The sequence below is a fragment of the Callorhinus ursinus genome, unplaced genomic scaffold, assembly GCF_003265705.2.
Source record: "Callorhinus ursinus isolate GAN/ISIS: 27379988/994484 unplaced genomic scaffold, GSC_fseal_2.0 scaffold12, whole genome shotgun sequence".
NCBI lineage: Eukaryota > Metazoa > Chordata > Mammalia > Carnivora > Otariidae > Callorhinus > Callorhinus ursinus.
In genome coordinates this window covers 22,021,403-22,046,911 of record NW_027397074.1, presented here as the reverse complement: position 1 = coordinate 22,046,911, position 25,509 = coordinate 22,021,403, and the positions used below count along the sequence as shown (strand labels likewise).

General features: G+C 36.1%; 1 protein-coding gene across 3 annotated transcripts in view; it reads left to right on the top strand.

Moving 5' to 3' along the window:
* The window catches only part of SGCE (sarcoglycan epsilon), a 67,002-nt gene extending 47,337 nt beyond the window's left edge, over positions 1-19,665 (top strand). Inside the window, exons 6-12 of one of the 3 annotated variants that reach the window (XM_073898844.1) lie at positions 2,210-2,372; positions 4,731-4,942; positions 5,866-5,892; positions 6,626-6,814; positions 16,522-16,565; positions 17,444-17,478; positions 19,378-19,665. In XM_073898844.1, the coding sequence (XP_073754945.1) occupies positions 2,210-2,372; positions 4,731-4,942; positions 5,866-5,892; positions 6,626-6,814; positions 16,522-16,565; positions 17,444-17,478; positions 19,378-19,428 (721 nt within the window). In that variant the 3' untranslated portion in view covers positions 19,429-19,665. The remainder of the gene's footprint in view (positions 1-2,209; positions 2,373-4,730; positions 4,943-5,865; positions 5,893-6,625; positions 6,815-16,521; positions 16,566-17,443; positions 17,479-19,377) is intronic. The other 2 variants (XM_073898845.1, XM_025873266.2) reach the window with 2 other exon arrangements.
* Positions 19,666-25,509: the final 5,844 nt, after the last annotated feature.

Genomic DNA, 25,509 nt, shown 5'->3' with positions numbered 1-25,509 from the left:
AGAGTTCCAATTTCTCCACATACTCTCCAGCACTTCTTATTATCTGTGTTTTCTATTATAGCCATCCTAATGGTTGTGAAACAGTGGTTTTTTTTTTTTTTTTTAAGATTTTATTTACTTAGGGACACCTGGGTGGCTCAGTCCATTAAGCGTCTGCCTTCAGCTCAGGTCATGATGCCAGGATCCTGGGATGGAGTCCCGCATCGGGCTCCTTGCTCAGCAGGGACCCTGCTTCTCCCTCTGCCTGCCGCTCCCCCTGCTTGTGCGCTCGCTCTCTCTCTCTCTGACAAATAAAATCTTTAAAAAATTAAAATCTTTAAAAAAAAGATTTTATTTATTTGAGAGACAGAGAGAGAGCATGAGCGGGGAGAGGGTCAGAGGGAGAAGCAGACTCCCCACTGAGCAGGGAGCTCAATGTGGGACTCGATCCCAGGACTCCGGGATCATGACCTGAGCCAAACGCAGACGCTTAACCAACTGAACCACCCAGGTGCCTCTGAAACAGTGCTTTTGATTGTGGTTTTGATTTCTCTTCTGCTGAGGGCTAAGGGTGTTGGACATCTTTTCATGCACTTATTGGACATTTGTATACTTCTTTGGAGAAATGTCTATTCAGAGCCTTTGCCATTTCTAAATTGGATTATTTGTTTGTTTATTTTTGAGTGGTAAGGGTCCCTTATATATTGTAGATACAATTCCCTTATTAGATACATGATTTGCAAATATTTTCCCTCATTCATGGGTTGCCTTTTCACTTTCTTGATGGTGACCTTTGGAGCACACTATTTTTAATGTTGATAAAGTCCAACTCATCTAGTTTTTCTGTTATTGCTGGAACTTTTGGTGTCATAGCTAAGAAACCACTGCCTAATGCCAAGTCATGGAAATGTATACCTTTTTTTCCTCAGAGTTTAATAGTTTTAGCTCTTACATTTAAGTCACTGATCTATTTTGAGTTAATTTTCTTATATGCTAAGGGGTAGGGGCCCAACTTTATTCTTTTGCCTGCGGATACCCTGTTGTGCCAGTACCATTTGTTGTAAAGGCTGTTCTTTCCTCCATTGCATTATCTTGGCATTTGTGACAAAAATCCATTTACTAAATGTAAGAGTTTATTACTGGACTTTGAATTTTATTTCATTGATCTACATGTCTGTCCTTATGCTGGATTACTATTGCTGGTTGTTTTGATTACTATTGCTTTGTAGTAAGTTTTAATCAGTAATTGTGAGTCTTCCAAGTTTGTTTTTCTTTTTCAAGAATTTTCTGTGGTTATTTCAGGTTCCTTGAATTTACATATAAATTTTAGGATCAGCTTGTCAGTTTCTGCAAAGAAGACAGCTGGAATTTTGATGGGTTTATTTAATTTTATAAGTAGCTGTAGCATTGTCATCAGGAAAAAGAAATATTTATTTAGAGTAATTTCCCAGTTTTCTCTCTTCTTTTGAAAGACCCATGAGATTCCCTTTTCTCGAGCTGCTTCAAGATTATTTCAGTGCTATTATCACTAACTTTTTTTGTGTTGAAACTCTTACTAATTAAGTAGAGTTCTTTCTCCCTGATTACTAAGATACACACCAAGAAAAATTTTGCTTGCCTAATTTGTGCTTATCAAATAATAGTTTTTCTCTTAGATTAACTTCTTGGAAAAAAAAGTGAGAGACCTTGTGGTAGGAGACCTAAGAGTAGGGGTCTGTGCAGTAGAAAAGCTGACAGAACTCTTGGGTAAAATAGCTAAGTGCCTAAAGCTCTAGAGATGTAATTTCACCATCTTATTAAAATGAAATCAAGTGAGATTTATTACCTACAATTATTTATTGGCTTAATGATAGTGTTATTTCTAAATAATTTACTTTAGGAGTAATTTTTAAAGGTAAGTAATCTACCAAACATGGTAAAAACAATATGACAGACACACGCTTACTTTGATTTAAAATAAATAGGATGAAAAAAAAATTTTTTACAAATTAACCTAGAATCAAGAGAGTGTCTAGAACACCGAAGCACTCAGTAAATATTGCTGGAATAAAGGAAAGAATGGAAGGCAGCTCCTACATGAATCACTGCTTTTAAAGCCCAGGCCCCTACCTTCGGGATGATTCTAGATAATCCCTTAATTCAAAAGGATAAATCCTGCTTTCAGGGTAGATTGTTTTTCAGTGTTTCCAATTTTCTCAAAGGATAACCTGAGAGTTTCACATTTTTGCAGCGTTTATGTCATGGTTGGTGCCGATGTTCCGTTTTCTTCTTGTTTACGAGAAGTTGAAAATCCACAGAATCAATTGAGATGCAGTCAAGAAATGGAGCCTGTGATAACATGTGATAAAAAATTTCGCACTCAGTTTTACATTGACTGGTGCAAAATCTCGTTGGTGAGTTTTTATTTTATTTTGTTTTTGCAAATGTAATTGGAAGTGATGTGGCTGGAGATAAAATTTGAGTAAAACCTGAAGTGCTTTGAGGTACAAATCCTGGGTTTACTTTGTTAACGCAATTGACTTCTCTTGACTTTAAGAATTTGGCAATCTTGTTGATTGCCAGTCTACCCTTGATTAGTTGTTGGGGCTGCATTAGCTTCGCAGGTGGTCCAGATGACCCCCCTGGATATCCAGGGGGCTGCTAAGCCAGGATAGATTACAGAATCATTGTGACATGTGAAGAAAGTCTTAAATATGCTGCCATTACCCACCTAGGAAGGAGAGACTGGGGTACAATAATACACCTGAAAATAAAGCAATATTGTGCTACGAGTTGGTGTCCTAAAAATTCAAATTGTAGGGCAAGTTCGAGGAATAAGAAAAAATTCCAAGTGAGCAAAATTAGAATCTTACCCACAGCCCCATATATACGAAATATCTCCTTCTAAATTACTTTTATTTAGGATGCTAAAAAACTTAAGAAAATGTAGGTAAGGTTTCATATACACTTGATATATATCTATAATATTTCATATAAAATTTATATTATTTTTTGATCTTGCTTTCTGGAAGATTGGTAAGTTGTTTTACTTCTTTAGTGACCTTTAGATTTAACTTCTGTCAACTCTTGATGATTGGTGGTGAGTGAATTAGATCTAAGTTTAAAGTTGACATTTGAACAAAGTTATTGACACATAAACACAACTGTCATTTCATGTCTTAGAGAACCAACTGCAGGCAACTGTCCCAGATCTCCCAGGACAGGAGAACACAGTATTCATGTCATAGCACTTAGCACCGGTGGCCCTTGGCCCTAGACTCCTCTTTTTATGTGACTGTGTCTTAGGAAAATAATTTTCTTTGTCTTCTTAAATCAAGTAAAATTATTGAGCCGCTGTGGTTTACGTGTACTATAGATGAATGTTGACTTTGCAAAGCTTAATATTTCTATCATGGTGCTAATCATACAAAGATGCCAAAGACTGAGTAACTGCAGTCCTAACTTGAGTAGATACCTGTAACTGGAGTCAGCAGACAGCTGGCCCTAACAATGCCGTTTAACTTGTGTTTGTGCTGTGAATTGTTTATGTTTAGGAATACTACTGAATTTCTGAAGTTTTAAAAATGACTTATGCTTTGAAGCGTTTAGTTTCTATGGTAAGACTTTATAAATGGAAAAATTGGGATTTTCCTTTTTCATCTTACCTGTATTTATTTATGTGTCACATCTTACCACAGAAGATATCAGGAGGCTTAAATGAAATAGTCAAGCAATACACATAATAAATAAAATAGAAAAGAAATGGAAGATTGGGACCTGAACTTCATTTAACAAATAAGCCTAAGGTCAAGTTTGAAAATAAGCTTCCTATGTCCAGGATTAAAAGAGGAAATTCATCAGTTACTTAGTTCTCCTTCTTAAAGGAGACGGAGCATCAATTCCTTGGCAGAAAAATAAAGGTTTCACTAGCACTGTATTCTTGACAAAAGTCTTCAAATGGTTTTTTTTTTTTTTGAGAGGATACTGAGAAATGCCACAGATCATTTTCTCCAACATATTTTGGGGAGAGGGCATTCAGGGGGCAAACGTAGGGACAAATTTCACATGGCTATTTTTACGGTGCCCTTCAATAAAAACCACAACATAATTAAATGCAACTCAGTGAAAACAGTTCAATGAATGTGGAGGTAAATTAATACAGTGCCAATGTGCATTTTTTTTATTCTGGGATAGAATTTAGTAAAATTATAGTATTGGATGAGTTCCATGTTCCTTAGGCTGTCTTTCCTCCAAATCATTTCTGTCAGCTGGACAGCAGAAAGATCAAGGTTGTAATCATTTAGAAATTGTCTCTCATTTTCTTTTTCTTTTCTCTTTCACTAACATTAGAGACCACACCGGCATACCTGGTTGTCCACCAGTTCATGGTTTGTTAGCATCTGCACTAGAAGTTTGTCCCTAGGAAACAAGAAATGTACATGGTAGTATGAAGGACTTCTTCTTCAAAGGAAGGAAACTAGGAAGAACAACCACATACACACATACACTTATTATGTATGCATTCATGTACATATGTCTGTATGTTGTGGAAAGGGCATAAAATGTTGGCCAACATAAGCCCTTTAATCTGTTTACTTTTGTTCATTACCTCTTCCTAGCTCCCATAAACAGTGGCATGTTCAAGATGATAACGTAATTGGAAAAGATGGCTTTTTAGAAATGTGTCAAAGAAAGTTTTGATATGTCTAGGTCTTCAACTCTTGTGTTTGCAGCTATTAATTTTGATGTGTAATTGTGTTCTTTTATATCAGGTCGATAAAACAAAGCAAGTGTCCACCTATCAGGAAGTGATTCGAGGAGAGGGGATCTTACCTGATGGTGGAGAGTACAAACCCCCTTCTGATTCTTTGAAAAGCAGAGACTATTACACGGATTTCCTAATTACACTGGCTGTGCCCTCGGCGGTAGCACTGGTCCTTTTTCTAATACTTGCTTATATCATGTGCTGCCGACGGGAAGGAGTGTGAGTACTTTAAAACACTAATAAAAAATTATCGAGCCTACTAGGATAACAACATATAAGATTCCATTAAAAGCCAAGTTTCATTTGGTTCATAAAACACTTTATAAATTAATTGAAATTGTGTTCAAGTCAACCTACAGTACTTTATTCCTTTAAAATGAATTAAAACAGTTTTGACTCTAGTAAATCAAATTAGGGGATATAATTACTTTATTCAACAATTATTAAGGCTAGATGTAAATTCATGCTGGCAAAACAGTCCCAAGAATAACTGAGGCTAGTTCTTTTGGTTATATAAGCCATTTTGTGTAGAGACTGTGGAATCTATTGACATGGTAATTGCACTTTAAGTAAATAAATTGTCTTAGTTTGATCAGAAGTGATGGTCAGAATTCTTCTTGCAATTGTTCTGTCAAACGGGTGACCTAATCTAAGTATTTAAAAGATACATATGTATACACATAAACCTAGGAGTAAATTAGTGAAAATAAGAGTATAATTGAGTGTTCACTTCATGAACAGTTAGCACTTTCAGGACATCTGTGTCAATTAAAATAATCTCCAAGATTATCTGGAAGTCAGGGCAACAAAGCAAAGGATAAAAAATTAATAAAGCAGCAAGTAACAAATTCTTCCATTTTTTACATGTAGCCTGATTTCATTATGTCATAGAATTTATTTCTAAGAGCTTAATTCTTAATCTTTTTTTTTTTCATTTTTCTGTGTGTTTCTCATCAGTATTCCATCTCTTTATGTGTACTCATCCAAGTAATGTCATAAACCTGGTGGCAAATGCTGCCTGGTTGCATTTAATAGTAACAATGTCAGCATTTCCACATCATGCAAGATCCCATGAGCATATAGTCTTAATGTTTCAAATATCAATGCTATTATTTAATTCATAAATTTTGTTTTGTTTCTAGGGAAAAGAGAAACATGCAAACACCAGAGTAAGTGTCTTCTTTCCTGTTATTTTCTTTATCATGTTTTTTCACTTCTCAGTTGCTCATCATGCTCCATACATGTGTGTCATGCTTTGATTTTGTCATTCATCATCTTTCATAGTTTATTTCATAAATGTGAAAGCTGCTTTTTAAATAGAGATATTCAGGAGGGGTAGAGACTAAAAATAAAAAGTTTGAAAACTAAGATTGCGTAGATAAAAATTAAACCTAAAATTTCAGATTCAGAATATTAACTTGCCATTTATATGATGTGATTTCCCAATCTGCATTTCTATAAACCAGAGAACAGATGAAAAGAACTTTCATACACGTTTTCCTGAATCTACAGTAATAACCTACCATAAAATGAAACTTCTGTGAGTATTTATAAATGCCCCATCAGAAGCACCAATATAAAAGCTATGGTAGTTTAATCTTAATCGTAGAAATTAAATAGCATACTAGTTTGTTACTTAGGGCTATAATATTAACACAATGCTTTATAGCTTAGTTTCATGCAAGACACGTTTATTTAAAAATTGGTTTACGATGTTCAGTTTTGCCGTGTTAAAAGCATGTGAAATGTATCTCTTTCAGAGATAACTTGTAGAATGCCCAAAGTGCAATAATGTCTTATTTTAAAAAGAAAAAAAAAATTCATAACTTTTTCAAATTTGATGACCCATCAGGCTAATACTTGATTTTAAATATGTGTGTGTTTTATTTCTTTTTGATCTAGCATCCAGCTGGTCCATCATAGTGCTATTCAGAAATCTACCAAAGAACTTCGTGACATGTCCAAGAATAGAGAGATAGCATGGCCCCTGTCTACGCTTCCCGTGTTTCACCCTGTAACTGGGGAGATCATACCTCCTTTGCACACAGACAGTTATGAGAGCACGAATATGCCACTGATGCAAACGCAGCAGTAAGTACCCGTGTGCTCCTGTCATTATTAATATGCATGAATATATCCACTTAATTTTCATAAAGACCAGAACTTTTCATTATTGCTTCTGTTTGTTTGTGTATAACTCTAAGAGAAAATACCAAAAAGACATTGATAGTGTAGATCCCCAACCCCATGGTGCTGACACAAATATAAAGGATTACTTTCAGGAAAGGCATTTTTTTCCACTAATTGAAACAAGATGACATTCACCTTAATATTTCAGAAATTGACACTGTTAATAAACTAACATGTGTGCTCAAAGATGAGTTAATTTTGAAAAGAAATGCATATCCTAAAGCATAACAAATTGATTATTTTTTAGAGTTATTATTAGAATTATTGGGTTCTGTTAACCTATTTTTTGATGTTATTACCACACCTCTATTTAATCTAATTTTTTTGTGCCTCAGGATAGAAGGTTTTTTTGTTATTTCTTGTGATCTGCTTGTATATCCAAAATGAGTAGTTCCAATTTTGACTGTAAGTACAATTTATTAGTGCCAACCTTTGTAGTGCTGGAAGGACTGTGATCAGAAAGCCAGGAAGAAGCCTTTGTAAGGGGTACTTGTGGGAGGCAAGGGGTTGAGGGAATTGCCTAGTTGCTCTTTGAGAACCCACATTATATGCCTAGAAGCTCAATTTCAATATAAGGGAATTGTAGGTAAAATTGCCATTTATTTTTAAGAACATGGCTCCTTTTTTCCCACCAATTTTAACCATATGTTGAGATGGGTTAAATTCAGTTTCCCAAGGAAGTCACAGGTTGGCTTTTGAGATCCTCTTCTTCATCACTTTACTTTTGTGAATATGATGGATATAGAGAAAAATCTACCTCCCGCCACCACATAAACCTTAGGGTATGATATACAGGTAACCTCTTACTGATTAAAGATTTCTCTGGGAACCATCCTGGATGCAAACATTTTCCCATTGCAAATGCTTATTTTGTAACCATGCAAAATGTATGTGGTGATTTGGAGATTAAGCAGTAATGAATATGAGGAGTATAGATAGACTCAATAAGTTTGTCCAAAATACTTCAGAAATCTAAAAGTATTGTATTTTCCTAAACTTATCTAACATGATTCACTTACTGTTGAATAGGCTAAGGCGTGTGTTTATATGTGCATGTATGTGTAAGTAATTGAAGTCTGATTGACAGTGGAGAAAATTGCATACATTTAACATTTTGAGTTTTAGAAACATAAATATTTGATCAGGGATGTGAATATTAAAGTCTCACAAAATATAGTTGTACTGAACGGAAGGGATAGATTTCTATGTTCTCTGATGGTTAGTGGGTCATCCTAAAACCCACTTTACCAGGATTAGATACTGATGAAAAAAATTAGTATAATTTCAAGAATATTATAATAGCTCACAACTTAGCAATCTCTCCTGCTTTTTTTTTTAAATGAAAATATGAACAGCCTTTTCATTCATTTCCAAATGGAAAGAATTTTAAAATTCTTTTAGGCTACCATTCTGTATTTTCTTTACCCAAGAGTTTACTAGTAAATGTGGCTATATATTCCTCAAATGTTGATATATATTCTCAAAACCGAAATGGTCAAATACACTTGAGAAACAGGTTTTGTTTTTTGTTTTTGTTTTTTTTTTTTGTCTTAAAACTACAAGGGTTCTCAGAGGCCTTGAGTGTTGATATGCTTCATGAATCCATGGAAAAAGGCCAGAAGAGATAACTCTTCAATGAACACAGTCTGGGAAATGCTTCTATTGACAAATAACAATACTATCAAATTTTGGAATAGAGAAATATTTGTTATAATGAGTAGGGGAACTTAAATATGTTTGTAAATCAGTAAAACTCTGTTGCTAGTGAAGTTTAAGGGAAAGAAAAAGGCTGTGTCATTTAGATATGCTTTCTAACCATATATGTTGAGAATGAGAGTAGCTCCTTAAAAATTATTTTGATTTTCTGTGGTTAGGGTTTTGCAATGTTTCTACTTACATACAAACACAACAACATTTTCTATCTAGTTTACAACCAAAAACATCTTCCTGGTCCTCCCATAACCCCATCAACTGTCATTATGTTGATGACATCTCTCTATTTGCAAATGCAATAGGTTATTCTATTCAACTTGTGACAATTTGACCATATATGTATTTTTAAGTCCAGAAAACCTTCACATTATTCAGATTTCTGCTAATGGAAAAACTCCATTAACTAGCACTTCCATATAAATAGGGTAGATAGATAATTGATGATGTGCACAATGATTATTCTGAGGCACTGCGAGATCATCAAGTACGTCTGACTCATCAGAGGGAAATTAAATTACATTCGGTGTAGTTTCAGTGTTGAGTGTATATTATCTTTCTTTTATTCTTGGAAATGGATAATATGTGCACTGTCTCTATGGTAACTCCCTATAAGCCAGAATATGTGATTAACCTCATTTTCCAATCATGCCAGATAATAGGGAAATTCATTGTATCAGGTTCGTCACAGCTGTCCTTTACGCAAATTCAGCTTTTACTCTCTTACCTTAAAAGCATGGCCCTGTTTTTAAAGTTTTATTTCAGCACCAAGTACACACAAACATACATACATATTTTGGTCATTTGGATTGAATTGAATTCTCCACATTAAAATGAGATATTATATTTGATGAGGCATTACAGTACTTGATAACCAAGTACATGCTTAGAGAATGCTGCCTGGTATTTGTTAATTAACCCTTCCTAAAAGGGCATGCATTTCATCTTCCCATATTCATAGTAACCTTACTGATTCATAAATGATTTGGCTAGCTACAGGATTTCATGTTTATTCTTCAGACTTGACACTGGAAATATTCAGGCATAAGGACATGGCTGAAAGTTTATGTTGGCTTCTAAGCAAGACTCAAGGACATTATAAGACTTTTCAAAGCTTTCCTTCAGAGCTACATGGAAATTTGGTTGGGTCTTTTAAACAAGTCAATCCAGGAGGTTTAGAGAACCTTAGAAAAGTGTGAGGTAAAGAGGATTCAGTAACAGTTGTATGATGAGGGGCTGCCACCATAATTTGTCAGTTACACAGTAATATTTTCTTTTTGGTACAGTGCTTCACAGGATCTAGACTGGCACCATACCTTAGACAGCAAAAAAATGTTTAAACATTTGCAGATGATAAAATTAAGGCATGGATAAGAGACAAAGCTAAATTAGGTCAAAACTGAGATTAGATTATTTGCCTACCTTGCTATTAAGTCAAAGATAATGTAGTCATTGAACTCAGAAGGATCTCTGATCCAGGTTACAGGCAAGGGATTGAATAGGTCATGGAAAGGGAACCTGGAGAGGGACCAGGAGATGGAGCATATGCTCAGAAGGGACAGTTTCATTTTGTACAGTGTTCCTTCTACATTCCAGATTACAGAGACAATATAAACAGGCCGTTAAAATGATCACATAGTCAATTTAGTTTGGTCTTTGCTAATGTGTTTATTAATAACTGTTTTATTTTGGAATGATTTTCGAGGTTCAGAGAAGTTGCAAAGATAACACAGAGAGTTTCCAGAGATCCCTCACCCACTTTCTCCCATTGTACCTTTGTCAAGACTAAGAAACCAACATTGGTGCTTTACTATTAAGCAGACTTCAGATTTTTTTTTTTTTTAATAATTTGAGATTTCACTAGTTTTTTTTTTTTTAAAGATTTTATTTGAGAGAGAGAGAGAGACAGCATGAGTGGGAGGGGCAGTGGGAGAGGGAGAGAGAGAATCTCAAGCAGACTCCATGCTGAGTGAGTGTGGAGCCTGACTCAGGGCTTGATCCCAGGACCCTGATCTCATGACCTGAGCCAAAACCAAGAGCCAGAGGCTTAACTGACTGCACCACCTAGCCGCCCTGTGAGATTTCACTAGTTTTTCTCCTAATGTCCTTCTTTTTGTTCCAGGACTTATGTCAAGGACACAATAATTGGCATGTCTCTTTACTCTCCTCTGGCCTGGGCAGTTTTTTAGACTTTCCTTGTTTCCCCATGACCTTGATAGTCTTGAAGAGCACTAGCCACATATTCTGTGGAATATTCCCCATCCCCTAACACAGTCAGGCTTTTTGCATCTGTACTTAGTTATCTTTGCAGTTCAGTGAGCACATGTTACCATTAACAGTAAGAACTTCTCTCTTTATAGGCTGTCACCTCATTTCCATTCATTGCTGGAGATTACATTATAAAATAATTCTTTTTTTAAATTTATTTTTGATTTATTTTTGATTTTCTGAGAGAGAGAATGAGAGAGTACGGGAGCAGGGTGGGGAGGGGCAGAAGGAGAGGGAAAGAGAGAATATTAAGCAGGCTCCATGTCCAGCAGGGCTCCATCTCATGACCCTGAGATCCTGACCTGAGTGGAAATCAAGAGTTAGTTGCTTAACCAGCTGAACCACCCAGGCACCCCATAAAGTAATTCTTAAAAGTAAATCTGCTTTGCCCAAAGAATCATTGTTGTGATTAGGAGTTATCTTTTTGACCAAAGATTTAACTTAAAATACATTACAGATTGACTGATGTACCTTGAAAACAAAACTTTGTAATGATTTGAATGAAGAAAATCAAATTCCAAGTCATAGAATTTTAGGTCCTAAAAGGTATGTTGAGAGAGAGTCTAGCCTGGTTGTTTCCAAACCAAGCTGAAGATCACACTCACCTGTGGAGCTCCTACAATGCAGATCCCAGGGCCCTAGGTCTACGGATTTGGAATCTGGTGGACTTGTGAGTCAGGTGGAACAGGAAAAAGGGTTGAGAATTCCCAAATAAAATACTTGATGGAGCTAGGTTTGAGGATTTGGGAAAGCCAGCTTGGTGTTTCTTTTGGGGGTGGAGGTGGGGAAGGGGTTGTTATTCACATTCCTCCACCTGGAGTTTTAAAAGGGGAACAGTGTCTCCTGATTCCTCCCTAAGACGTATGTACAGAAGAAAAGTGTGAAAGGGGGCGGTTCGGGTGCTTGATGTAGAGTGTGGGGACTGTTTGTGGGTTTATACTTACCAGCTTCAAGACTTTTCGCACCTCCTTCAGTTGCCTGAGGAAAATGGTGTAGAGAAGTGAGAGATGAGTACTGATTAGTACTGAATGGGATAGAGAAATGCAGAGCCTCAAAAAATGAAAAACCACTGGGAAATTGTGATTTTGCACTTTTATGGGAGGCGTTGGCTAGAGAATTTCAGATACTCAATTTTCTGAAACGGAATTTATTCTAAAATGTGTGATATATTATGTGTTTTTTTAGGGGGTAGATCTGCCTCCTTATTACTCTTTTCTCATACCAACATCAATATCAATCTATTTTTCCTGAGTGGGAGGCATCCTCATAGAAGATTTTATGTAATGAATAATAGGGAAAAGTGCCCAAACATTTTCTAGAAAGATTTTAATTGTCTATATGAAAAATTTCCTTATTCATTATACTAAACATGGTATCTAATCCAGAGTAATTGGGTCTCCCTCAAAACAGGAGGTAGGTTGTGCTTAATCTTTTATAAATTAACGAATATAAAACTAGAATTAAGTCTTCTAATTAAAGATATAGTAACAAATCATTTTAACTCTTGTCTAAAGTATTTTTCCATTTGTCTTCCCCTGGGTAATAATGAGAACTAACTATGGTAAAATTTCATAAATAAAAAATCAGATTTCAATGAAAGTTAATATCAGTTGAAGAGATTGTTTTAGGGGACCAATATAATGGTTTCCTGTTGACAAGAAGTGTCAAGTGGCCAAGGATATTTCAGAGCCATTGACGTTGTTTTTTGTTTTGTTTTGTTTTGTTTTAATTCAGCAATGGATGCAATATCTCTTTGATAGCTTTTGGTTCTATAGGTTTGTACTGCTTCAGTTTAAAGCCATGGTAGGCTTGCTTTTGGCTTTATTCAAGCAGGAGAAAATAACTAAAATAAATAAATAAATATCTCCTTTCTCATTTATGTTCCATGTATGTTCTACACTGATTTTAGTTAAAATTAGGTTTTGAAATTAAAAATTATAGTGATGTTTTCCAGTTTCTCTGTGTCCTTCCTTCCTTAGTCCAAATAATGGCCTGGTTCTTTAGTAAAAGTAAGTAAGGGGTCCAAATCGGCATTTTTGTTGGAAAAAAATTATAGAAAATTCAAGGGTTAGGCAACATCAATTTTGCTGAAATAATTGGGAAATTCCAAAAATATACTACTATAGTTAAATACATTACTTATTGTTAAAGGGCTCCATACTAATTCAAAAGAGAAGTGTTTTGTATTCTACATAGCCAAACTAATGTCATTTATTTTCAACTCTGGCACAGATTCTGTGGCTTAATGCAAATCACTTAACCTTTCTTTGCTTTTGAGTCTTCCAGCAAGTTGGAATAGAATGTTGATAATCATCAACCTAACTCATAGAATTACTCTACAGGATATCCAGGAACATCAAATTACCTTAAAATGGTTGTACAAATAATAAATAATTGTGTCCTCCCCCCAAATCACTTATTTATTAATTTGCACATTATTACGTTTGCTTCCTTGAAGAATAAAGTTTGTGCAATGGCCAATTTACATAATTTTCTATTTAAATGCATGCAATTAATGGTAGTAAAATTAGAAAATAATTAATGCTAATAATTTAGAGAACTCCAGTTTTCTTAAATCTTTTTTCCTCTGTAATGTAGTTTACACATAATAATCTTTCCATTAGTCCATTAATAACGTAATTATTGTAAATAGTTTTATGACTTTGTAGAGGTCCTTTCTTTGAAGGTTTATTGGGCTTCTATTTGAAGTCATCCCTGCTCTCTTGTGTAATTGCCTTCAGCGGTGTGTTTTCACCAAAGATGGAAATGCTTCCATTTTCTCGCTGTCTGGTCTGCTTGACTGAAGCAGAGTTACTCCTGAGAATTTCTCCAGTATCCCTGAAGCAGTGCTCTCATGAGGTAACTCCGTTCAACACTTCAGTGGAATTCACACTTCAAGTATGCCCATCATGGACATTTGAACCCTCTGACACTCACAGGCTCACCTGCAGTCACAGGTTTGGGCCCCCACCCACAAAAACAGAGCCAGCTCTGCCCACCCAGGAGATGCTGGGGATATGTGCTTCTCCATCTATTTCTTGTCGAGCACCTTTTTGCACATAGAAGCACTTTCATAGAACTCATCCATAGTTCAGTTGAAGTTGCAAGTAGTGCATGTACATGGCTCAAACCTAACCAATTGGGACATGCACTGCAGGTAGTTTTAAATCCCTAAACCAAAGTCCCACCATTACTTTCTCACCGATCTCCAGATTTCTTGCTACCTTGTGTGTGGCACTTTCTCAACCAACCGTTCTCCTTGAACCTAGCCAAGCCCATTCCTACTTAGATGGTTTAGTAGTGTAGTGGAAGAGGAAAAAAATCAGGGGCTAGAAAAGAAATTACAGGGTGGAGATTGACTTTGATCAGTGGTTTTCAAACTCTGTTCCACAGAAGGGTTAGTTGGGCTGAACAACGGGAGTGAGGGGGCTTCCAACTACTAGCCAAATATTGATTTTGATTTGGGGCTTTTGAAAGCTTTCCTTGTCATCGTCAGTATTTTTGTTTTGTCAAAATGTATTGATTTAATCCATTGATAGGCTAGGTAGAGCTAGAGGTGATGGGAAATGAAGCGCGCGCGCGCGTGTGTGTATATAAGATGTGCTGTAATAGCTTCTAATGTAGAATAGATAGGCCCACATTAGTTGTACCTGAGAAGTTAAAACAAAATTCATATCCCCCTCCCAAATGCCCATGAAATTGCGTTTTGACTTCTGTATTAAAGATATTTGTTTTCCCACCTTTAACTCTAAAACTTATTTTTTCTGTGGTTTATAAATTAATCTTTTTACTTCCATGATCAAAACCAGTATAAATACATTGTATGAAATACTGTAAGAATAAACAAGCATATAAAATACTCCATGAGACCACACAAGGATAAGTAGGGTTGTTAAGTAATGGCAAACAAGAATATAATTATTGGGATGAATTATTAAGTAACTTCCTCGAATTGAATTGGAATTGATTTTGTTATTTCCTTAACAATATATTTAAAATGGAGCTGAAAATCTAAAAAAATTACTTGAAGTCATTAACATTCCTATAGATTAATTTAAGAATTTAAATAGTATTTAGCCTTTATAGCTTTCCACTTTAGATCACTGTATTTGGAACATAATATTTGCCTGCCTGAAATGATTCAGATCAATGGTTTTCAACTCTCTTTCTTGGAGGTTTCTTAGAAATGCCTTAGGGGCCAGCATGTGGGGCAAAAGAAACAAAGCAGACGGGATTCCTGGCTCCCTTGTTTCAAACCAGGCAACCTCACATTTATCTCTTTTGTACATCAAGAGTTCTGCTTAGGATTTCAATTAAAAGGAATTCCATTGCTGAAGAGAAACAAAAAAACTGAAAACTCCTGGCTTGGATCTAGCCCTACTCTGTAGTGAGGGGCTGACTCCTAGAATTTCTTCCACACAGAATCTCAACTGTACATTTTTGCAAATCAATTTTAATATCAAAATTTGAAACTAAATGAGTATGAATGTTAATAAATATGTGTATTTTCTGTGAATCTTTCTAAGTATCTGCACTTTTGCACGTATTCATTCAAAAATTATTTATTGCATGCTTACTGTTGGGGAGACTGAACAAAAATAAGGGGTTCTTACTGGTAAGGCACTTTAACATTATGTGATGAGAAATACAACAATCAGCAATGTACAAAACCATATTAAATGGTAACCTAATGGGGAGGCAGTGCTTAGAGAGTGAGGAGGCTAGAACAAGTGGTACTTGAGGTATTTTTTAATTAAAACAAATAATAAGTTAAAAATTCTTCATTAACATTCTTTGTGGGATAGTTTTAAATTATAAGACTAACTGTGTCCATTGTAACAAATTTTAAGTTGAGTTTGCAAGGACAAATGGGAGCTGGTTGGGTACAAGAGATGGTCGTGGCCATGGTGGTGGTGCTCCATGTAGGGACCAGATATATTGATGGTCTTCTGGGCCAAACTTAATTTGCAGGTAGGCATAAGGAAGTAATGAAATGTGTGTTGTTTGAATGACATAATCGGCGTTGTGTCTTAGAAGATCATCTGACAGCAAAGAGTTCCCAAGATTGGGATGGGGGAAGGGAAGGAGGGAGGGGTCGATGATGACTTCTGCATCTTGACTCTACAGTTGGGTGGATGGCCCATGTCATTCCCTGGGCAGGGATAGAAGAACATAGCTTTGGCATAATGAGTGAAGATGGGTATGTATGTTGTTCTGTGAGAGTATGTGAGCATATATGTATGTTCTAGACCTGAATCTGAAAGTGTGTGTGTTCTAAGCACAAGTCCTGGAGTCCCTGGATTCATATCCTTATCTGCCCTTAGCTATGTAGCCTTGGACCTCTAAGCCTGTTTCCTCATCTGTAAGTTGAGAAAAATAATACCTACCTTTTAGGGTTGTTGTGAGGTAGAACAGAGCATTTAATAGGAGCTTTATGAATGTTATCAAATATTATTATTTATCTTCTTCAGACCTTAGGTTTCTCATGCATAAACTCATGGGGGTAGGCTGGGTTAGATGATTTCTGGGGATCTTTTTAGCTATAAAATTTTTCATTCTAGTATGTCTGCTGTCTGTTTGCATGTGTATAAACAAACACAGTTTTACTCAAAAATACCAATCATTTCTAGGAACTTGCAACATCAGACTCAGATTCCCCAACAGCAGACTACAGGTAAGTACTAAAAGTAGTAAGTTGATATTAATGTATGAAGCTAACAGATTAAAAGATTATTATAGGACCATGTCATTTATGAAGCTTTAGCTTCATCAAGTAAGGCAAACCAGTTGTGTCATTCCTTAATCAGAGTTGGAACCTTAGAATAATAGCTTAGATTATTGCATAGATTGCCATCAGAGTGATAAATACAGGGTAAATGATCTTAGAGCAAAAGCATCCATGGAGGTCCTGTCTAATTAAGGAAGACTGAATAAAATCCCCTTCCTTCAGCGAAGCTCCCTATTCTTCCCCTTGGTATGAAAGATTCTTAGCTTGGATGCATCCAGGATTTGTCTCAGTAAGTGAGCAGCTTGAAACTGACTCTTACAAAAGGAAACCATTGTGACTAATCATTGAGGCTTCAGGGGGATAAATGAGAAATGGTTGGCCTGGTTTTAATGCCACTTTAAAAAGCTGTTATAACATGACCAGTGACAACAAGATGGCGGACGATTCTCCCTTGACTATTTTATTTCCCTAAGACTTGCTTTCTTTAAGTTTATTTCTTTCAAGTGTCCCTAAAAAATTTCCACAGCCAATTATTTCATTCATCTCGGTACCAAGTAGATAACTTATTCATGATTGTCTTCTAATTAGTGGTTGATTCCTAGTTCTAATTGCCAGGCAACCAGTAATGCCTTTTGTGGCTCTCTTGGAAAAGCAAGAGAAGTTTTAAAAATGTAAGTTGGATGTGGAATTCTGAGTATGAATAGTGGTATTGTAGTAGGGAAGCTATTAAGTAAGTCTCTTAAAAACTTTAGGCACATATAGAAATTTATTGGATGTTTTTATTCAGAAATTATTTTCTCTATTACTGCTTTCGGGAATTTAAGGAGATTTTCGTTTGACAACTTTTCAAAGATTTGAGGCAAGTATAATAAAGTTGTTCATCAGATTTTAATTATGAGATAATGTTTATCAGAATTTTCTCCCACAGTTTTGATCATTTGTTTTAATTAAATGCTAACATGTTTCAACAAGGGTGTTCAATATATTGATGTGGTGGTGCTACTGTGTAAGCATTCAGGAGATTGATGAAGGAATAAACTTTGTTATAAATATCTGTTACCTAAAGAGCAAAGACAAAAACACATCCCTCTTAACACTAATTGCCTGGCTTTTTTTTTTTTTTTTAACAAGAAAACATTTAAAGGAATATTTCTACATTTCCCTCATTAAATTCATAGATTTCTAAATCTTCTAAGATGCCTTTCCTCTGATTCTTAATTATTTCATGCAAGGAGTGAGTAGAAGGGAGACAGTTTCTAGTTAAACAGTAAATAACTTATTTTTGTGTTTTAAAAATCCAGATTTTACTTATTCTCCCATTAGAGGAAATAAGGGAGCCTGAATAGATGATATTAGAGAGACATATTTGATAGTGGTATAGATTTTCAGCAAGCAGACTTGTTAATGTGCTAGTTTTTAGTAATAGGCAGCATTTCCAACTGTAAGGACAATTTATGCTGAGCAAATGGGATAAGAGCCAAAGAATTTCCCTAGAGGAATTTTAGGCTGTTCAACCCAATTTTCTAGATTATTTTTCTAAAACAGATTTTGGGGAGCAGGCATTTTGCTTGAGTCAAGGAAGCTTTGATCTCCTTTTTAGTTAATATGATAGCCTATTACCTCCTTGTTTTCTTATATTTTTCTGTGATTTGGAGCACATTATTGACTAAAGTACACTAGCTCCTCTTGGTTGTTTTCTTCTTGTCATTGTTGTTTTCTATGAGTCCCCAAAGTATTTAAGTGCTAAAGGGAGAGAGACACCCTAACATTTTTTATAATTATAATAGATTGTTGTGTTTCTGCCTCTGATAAACGTACAACCAAATAGAGTTATGCCTCCCGGAGAGAAGAACTGAATGGGCAGGTTACGTTCCTTATTCCCATTCCGTTTGTTTGAATGAAAAAATAGTTTGTTTTTCAGTTTCCAAGTTATTCTGCTCTGTGTTCACATCCATGGATTTAGGGCTCTTTATGTATTTTCCTGGGTACAACAGCTTTTCTCTCACTCCTTCCTGGTCGCCCCGGTACCACAAAGAGGCAACCACATTTGAAATAATAATTTGCTTTTTCCAACCTCAAAGCACTATGTAAGGTCACAGTTTTCTTTATGAAGGTGATTTAAACACAGGGCTTGTCTCTTGGATACCAAGTAATTTTATCTCTAGCTACTTGTATGGAATTTTTCGGGAAGAGTATATTTTGAAGTTTGTTTTATTTAGTTAGTTGTTTTTTTTTGTTGTTTTTTTTTTTAAATGATCACCCAAAGTTTAAGAAATGAACTAGCTGCTGGTGTTGTAATCCTGGGCTTAAGCACTTGCTGGGATAATAGAGCAGTTACAGGCTGACATTAGCACTGCCTTTTTGGACGAGGCCCAAGCCATTAGGTTCGATGCCCCTTCAGGTTTTCTCATTTTCTTTGCCCTTCCAGCCCACACAGTATTTTCTAAAAAGCTGCGATTAACAGGTACAGTCATACATCCCGCAGTCAACCCCATTCTTTTTGTTTATTGTGGGAGGAAGTTTCAGACCATACCTTCTGAGAAGTACAAACCATTACGTCTTTGGCCCAAGAAGGAGAGGACTGATTTAGAATTTTTTCCTTTTTTTTTTAATGCAGAGAAATAATGTCAACATGATTATTTTAAATTGCATTGAGAAGATAGAAAATTACTCTTTGTCATACTTTGTTTTGCTCAAAATCTAAAAAGTGTCCATGCCCTGACTAACTCATGCCCATGTTCGTTTTTCCACACTCCAGGTAAATGGTATCCCTGAAGAAAGGAAACTGACTGAAGCAATGAATTTGTAATAAGACAGCATAGCAGTTATATCTCATTTCTTCTCTTTTCCACTAATGCATGAGCTTTTCTGGCATATGGTGTGCATGTCGACAGTATTAAGTGTGTAGCAAATAACACAATATAACTTTCATTTTACTAATGTATTTTTTTTGTACTTAAAGCATTTTTGAAAATTTGTAAAACACCGATGACTTTATATTTGTTACAAATAAAAAGGGACCTTTAAAATAAATATTATTAATGAAGCTTAATGTCGGGTGAAATTTATTTCAGAAAATATTTGATTGCCTTCTATATGGTAGGAATCTTCTGTTGCTAGGAACAGGTTCATGTGGTCGTTCTTTATTCAGTAAGATTTTATTAAGCACGTTCTATAAATATAGAAAAATGTCTATGCTCTGTGTTCCAAGGGAACAACCCATTTAAATAGTGCTATTATCCTTATGGCATGTCTCAATCTGTTCTTTTATATACTACTACTTGGAGTGTTTTAAAGTAGACCAGGTTGTAAGAATTATGGATCTGATGATACCTTGTTTATGAAGGATGGCCCTGGGCTGCATAATTACCTGTTTCCATTATCAGATACTTGTTTTTAGAAGCAAGCCAGGAGCTATTACTCAAAAAGAGAATAGTTACCCGCTGTTAGTGACATGAATTAGCTCCAAACCCCTGAGTTCCCCTGTAATGACACTACTTTCAAGGCTTTCCTCCTACCATGGTGGTCTGCTTCATGCATCTTGGATACTATTGGTTAAAATGTGGTTATCAGGCCAGCTCGCAGGGCTACTTTTTTTTTTTTTTTTTTTTTTTTTAATAGACTAGACCAGCTAGAAAACTTTCTACTCTGCTCTGGGCAGATTTCTGTGTTACTTGTTAATTAGTCAAAGGACACACAAATGCTATGTAAATCTGATTCCAAAATCTAAAAAGATTCCCTGTTAGCATTGTTTGCAACAATGTCTCTTTCACTTAGGGGGAATATTCTATCATGTCCTTGGCATTGGAACCCCCCTTCCTGCCTGCCCCCCAATGCCAAGGACATGATAACTTAACAAAGGGTGTAGGTTCTTTGATTTCTTAAAGATTTATATTTTTATTCCTTCCCAAGACAAATAGAGTGTTGCTACTTGCTATTCTTCAGGACTTACCAGCTTGAGGTTGTAAATATATTGGGTCAGGTTCAAGTCCTAGGAGGAAAGGTTGCCATGACTCCAGATGACTAGATTGTGACACGGTGGCAGAGAACTAACAGACTGTTGCTCCTTCCAGTGAAATCAAGCAGGAACTTGGAAGTCCAAGTAAACAGGAACAATAATACATGATCCACAAATAAGGAACTAGAGATCAAGGGTTAGGAACTTTATTCATCTCTTCTAGGAAAGAGGCCACTGTGGAGGTTGGAAAATGCAGTTGGAGTTAACATTGGGTTTTTGCACTGAGCATATTAAGGGATGGAATAGGATAAAAATTATTGGTCAGCATCTCACAAATTGGCAATAATTGCCTTAATCTCTGCAATTCTCTCTGAAAACGTGATCTTGCCTCTGACTTAATATTTTTATGGGGACTAGCCATGTTGAACATTTTTTCATGTGTCTGTTAGCCATTTGTATGTCATCTTTGGAGAAGGTCTGTTCATGTCTTCTAACCATTTCTTGACTGGATTATTTGTTTTTTGGGTGTTGAGTTTGGTAAGTTCTTTATAGATCTTGGATACCAGCCCTTTATCTGATATATCATTTGTGAATATCTTCTCCCATTCCATGTGTTGCCTCTTAGTTTTGTTGACTGTTTCTTTTGCTGTGCAGAAGATTTTTATCTTGATGAAGTCTCACTAGTTCATTTTTGCTTTTGTTTCCCTAACCTTTGGAGATGTGTCTAGCAAGAAGTTTCTGTGGCCAAGGTCAAAGAGGTTGCTGCCTGTGTTCTCCTCTAGGATTTTGATGGATTCCTGTCTCACATTTAGGTCTTTCAACCATTTTGAGTCTATTTTTGTGTATGGTATAAGGAAATGGTCCAGTTTCATTCTTCTACATGTGGCTGTCCAATTTTTCCAACACCATTTTTTGAAGAGACTGTCTTTTTTCCATTGGACATTCTTTCCTGCCTCATCGAAGATTAGTTGACCATAGAGTTGAGGGTCCATTCCTGGGTTCTCTATTCTTTCTGTTGATCTATGTGTCTGTTTTTGTGCCAAGACCGTACCATACTGTCTTGATGATGACAGCTTTGTAATAGAGCTTGAAGTCTGGCATTGTGATGCCACCAGCTTTGGTTTTCTTTTTCAATATTCCTTTGACTATTTGGGATTTTTCTGGTTCCATACAAATTTTAGGATTATTTGTTCCAGCTCTGTGAAAAGAGCTGATGGTATTTTGATAGGGATTGCATTGAATGCGTAGATTGCTCTATAGCATAGACATTTTAACAATATTTGTTCTTCTAATCCATGAGCATGGCATTTTTCCATTTCTTTGCGACTTCCTCAATTTCTTTCATGAGGGTTCTATACTTTTCTGAGTACAGATCCTTTGCCTCTTTGGTTAGGTTTATTCCTAGGTACGTTATGGCTTTTGATGCGATTGTAAATGGTATCATTTCCTTAATTTCTCTTTCTTCTGTCTCGTTGTTGATGTATAGAAATGCAACTGATTTCTGTGCATTGATTTTGTATCCTGCCACTTTACTGAATTCCTGTATGAGTTCTAGCAGTTTTGGGGTGGAGTCTTTGGGTTTTCCAAATAAAGTATCATATCATCTACAAGAATTTGACTTCTTCTTTGCTGATTTGGATGACTTTTATTTCTTTTTGTTGTCTGATTGCTGAGGCTAGGACTTCTATGTTGAACAACAGTGGTGATAGTGGACATCCCTGCCATGTTCCTGACCTTAGGGGTAAAGCTGTGTTTTTTTCCCCATTGAGAATGATATTTGCTATGGGCTTTTCATAGATAGTTTTTATGATATTGAGGTATGTTCCCTCTATCCCTACACCGTGAAGAGTTTTAATCAAGAAAGGATACTGTACTTTATCAAATGCTTTTTCGGCATCTATTGAGAGGGTCATATGGTTCTTGTCCTTTCTTTTATTGTAGTGTATCACGTTGATTGATTTGCAGATGTTGAACCACCCTTGCATCCCAGGAATAAATCCCACTTGGTCTTGGTGAATAACCCTTTTAATGTATTGTTGGATCCTATTGGCTAGTATCTTGGTGAGAATTTTGACATCCATGTCCATCAGGGATATTGGTCTGTAATTCTTTTTGGTGGGGTCTTTGTCTGGTTTGGGGATCGAGGTAATGCTGGCCTCGTAGAAAGAATTTGTAAGTTTTCCTTGCATTTCTATTTTCTGAAACAGCTTCAGAAGAATAGGTATTCATTCTTCTTTAAATGTTGGGTATAAATCCCCTTGGGAAGCCATCCTGCCCTGGGCTCTTGTTTGTTGGGAGATTTTAGGTTACTACTTCAATTTCCTCGCTGGTTATGGGTCTGTTCAGGTTTTCTATTTCTTCCTGGTTCAGTTTTGGTAGTTTATATGTTTCTGGGAATGCATCCATTTCTTTCAGATTGCCTAATTTCTTGGCATATAGTTGCTCATAATATGTTCTTATAATTGTTTGTATTTCTTCAGTATTGGTTGTGATCTCTCCTCTTTCAGTCATGATTTTATCTATTTAGGTCCTTTCTCTTTTCCTTTTGATAAGTCTGGCCAGGGGTTTATCAATCTTATTAATTCTTTCAAAGAACTAGCTACTAGTTTTTTGTTGCTCAGTTCTACTGTTCTTTTGGTTTCTCTTTCATTGATTTCTGCTCTGATCTTTATTAATTCTCTTCTCCTGCTGGGTTTAGGCTTTATTTCCTGTTCTTTCTCCAGCTCCTTTAGGTATAAGTTTAGGTTGTGTATTTGAGACTGTTCTTGTTTCTTGGCAAAGGCTTGTTTTGCTATATACTTTCCTCTTAGGACCACCTTTGCTGCATCCCAAAGATTTTGAACAGTTGTGTTTTCATTTTCATTTGTTTCCATGAATTTTTTTTAATTCTTCTTTAATTTCTTGGGCGACCCATTCATTCTTTAGTAGGATGCTCTTTAGCCTCCATGTATTTGAGTTTTTTCCAAATGTCCTCTTGTGATTGAGTTCTAGTTTCAAAAGACTGTGGTCCAAAAATATGCAGGGAATGATCCCAGTCTTTTGGTACCAGTTGAGACCTGATTTGTGACCAAGTATGTGATCTCTTCCGGAGAATGTTCCATGTGCACTCAAGAAGAATGTGTATTTTGTTGCTTTAGGATGGAATGCTCTGATTATATCTGTGCAGTCCATCTGGTCCAGTGTGTCATTCAAAGCCCCTGCTTCTTTGTCGCTTTTCCACTTAGATGATCTGTCCATTGCAGTAAATGGGGTGTTAAAGTCCCCTACCATTATTGTATTATTATCGATGCGTTTCTTTAATTTTGTTATTAATTGGCTGCTCCCATGTTAGGGGCATAAATATTTACAATTGTTAAATCTTCTTGTTAGGTAGATCCATTAATTACTATAGAGTGTCCTTCCTCATCTCTGATTACAGTCTTGGTTTAAAATCTAATTTGTGTGATATAAGGATTGCCACCCCAGCTTTCTTTTGACATCCATTAGCATGATAAATGGTTTTCCACCCCCTCACTTTAAATCTGGAGGTGTCTTTGGGTCTAAAATGAGTCTCTGGCAGACAGCATATCGATGGGTCTTGCTTTTTTATCCAATCTCATACCCTGTGTCTTTTGATTGTGGCATTTAACCCATTTACATTCAGAGTAACTGTTGAAAGATAGGAATTTAGTGCCACTGTATTACCTGTACAGTCACTGTTTCTGTAGATTGTCTCTGTTCCTTTCTGGTCTATGTTATTTTTGGGGTCTCTCTTCATGTAAAGGATCCCTTCTAATATTTAATATTTCTTGCAGGGCTGGTTTTGTGATTACAAATTCTTTTAGTTTCTGTTTGTCTTGGAGGCTTTTTTATCTCTCCTTCTATTTTCAGTGACCGCCTAGCTGGGTAAATGATTCTTGGCTGCATATTTTTCTCATTTAGCACCCTGAATATATCATGCCAGTTCTTTCTGGCCTGCCAAGTCCCTGTGGATAGGTCTGTTGTCAGTGCAATGTTTCTACCCTTGTAGGTTATGGACCTCTTGTCCCGAGCTGCTTTCAGGATTTTCTCTTTGTCTCAGATTTGCAAGTTTCACCATTATATGTCAGGGTTTTGACCTATATCTATTGATTTTGAGGGGTGTTCTCTGTACTTCCTGGACTTGAATGCCTGTTTCCTTCCTCAGATTAGGTAAAATTTGCTCCAATATACCTTCTGCCCACCCCCCTCCCTCTTTCCCCTCTTCTGGGATCCCATTTATTTTAATATTGTTTCACTTTATGATATCCTTTATCTCTCGAATTCTCCCCTCATGATTCAGTAGTTGTTTATCTCTGTTTTTCTCAGCTTCTTTATTCTCCATTATTTGGTCTTGTATATCACTAATTCTCTCTTCTCCCTCATTTATCCTAGCAGTTAGAGCTTCCATTTTCAATTGCATCTCATTAATAGCCTATTTGATTTCGACTTGGTTAAATTTTTGTTCTTTTTTTTTTCTCCAGAAAGGGATTCTCTAGTGTCTTCTATGCATTTTTCAAGCCCAGCTAGTATCTTTATAATTGTTATTCTGATCTCTAGTTCCGACATCTTACTAATGTCTGTATTTATTAGGTCTTTGGCAGTCAGTATTGCCTCTTGTTCTTTTTTGAGGTGAATTTTTCCATCTTGTCATTCTGTCCAGAGAAGAATAGATGAACGAGAGAACAAAATACTAAAATGGCAACAACAACCCCAGAGAAATATACACTAAACAAATCAGAAGAGACTCAAAACCAAAAAATAAAACAAGATAAAAATTTTTAAAAAGAATATAACCAGAAAGGTGAACAGAATAGAGCAATACACTGGATCCTGTGTGTATTTTGGCCTGTTTGTTAGAAAACTAGATCCTGGGCGCCTGAGTGGCTCAGTTGGTTAAGCGACTGCCTTTGGCTCAGGTCATGATCCTGGAGT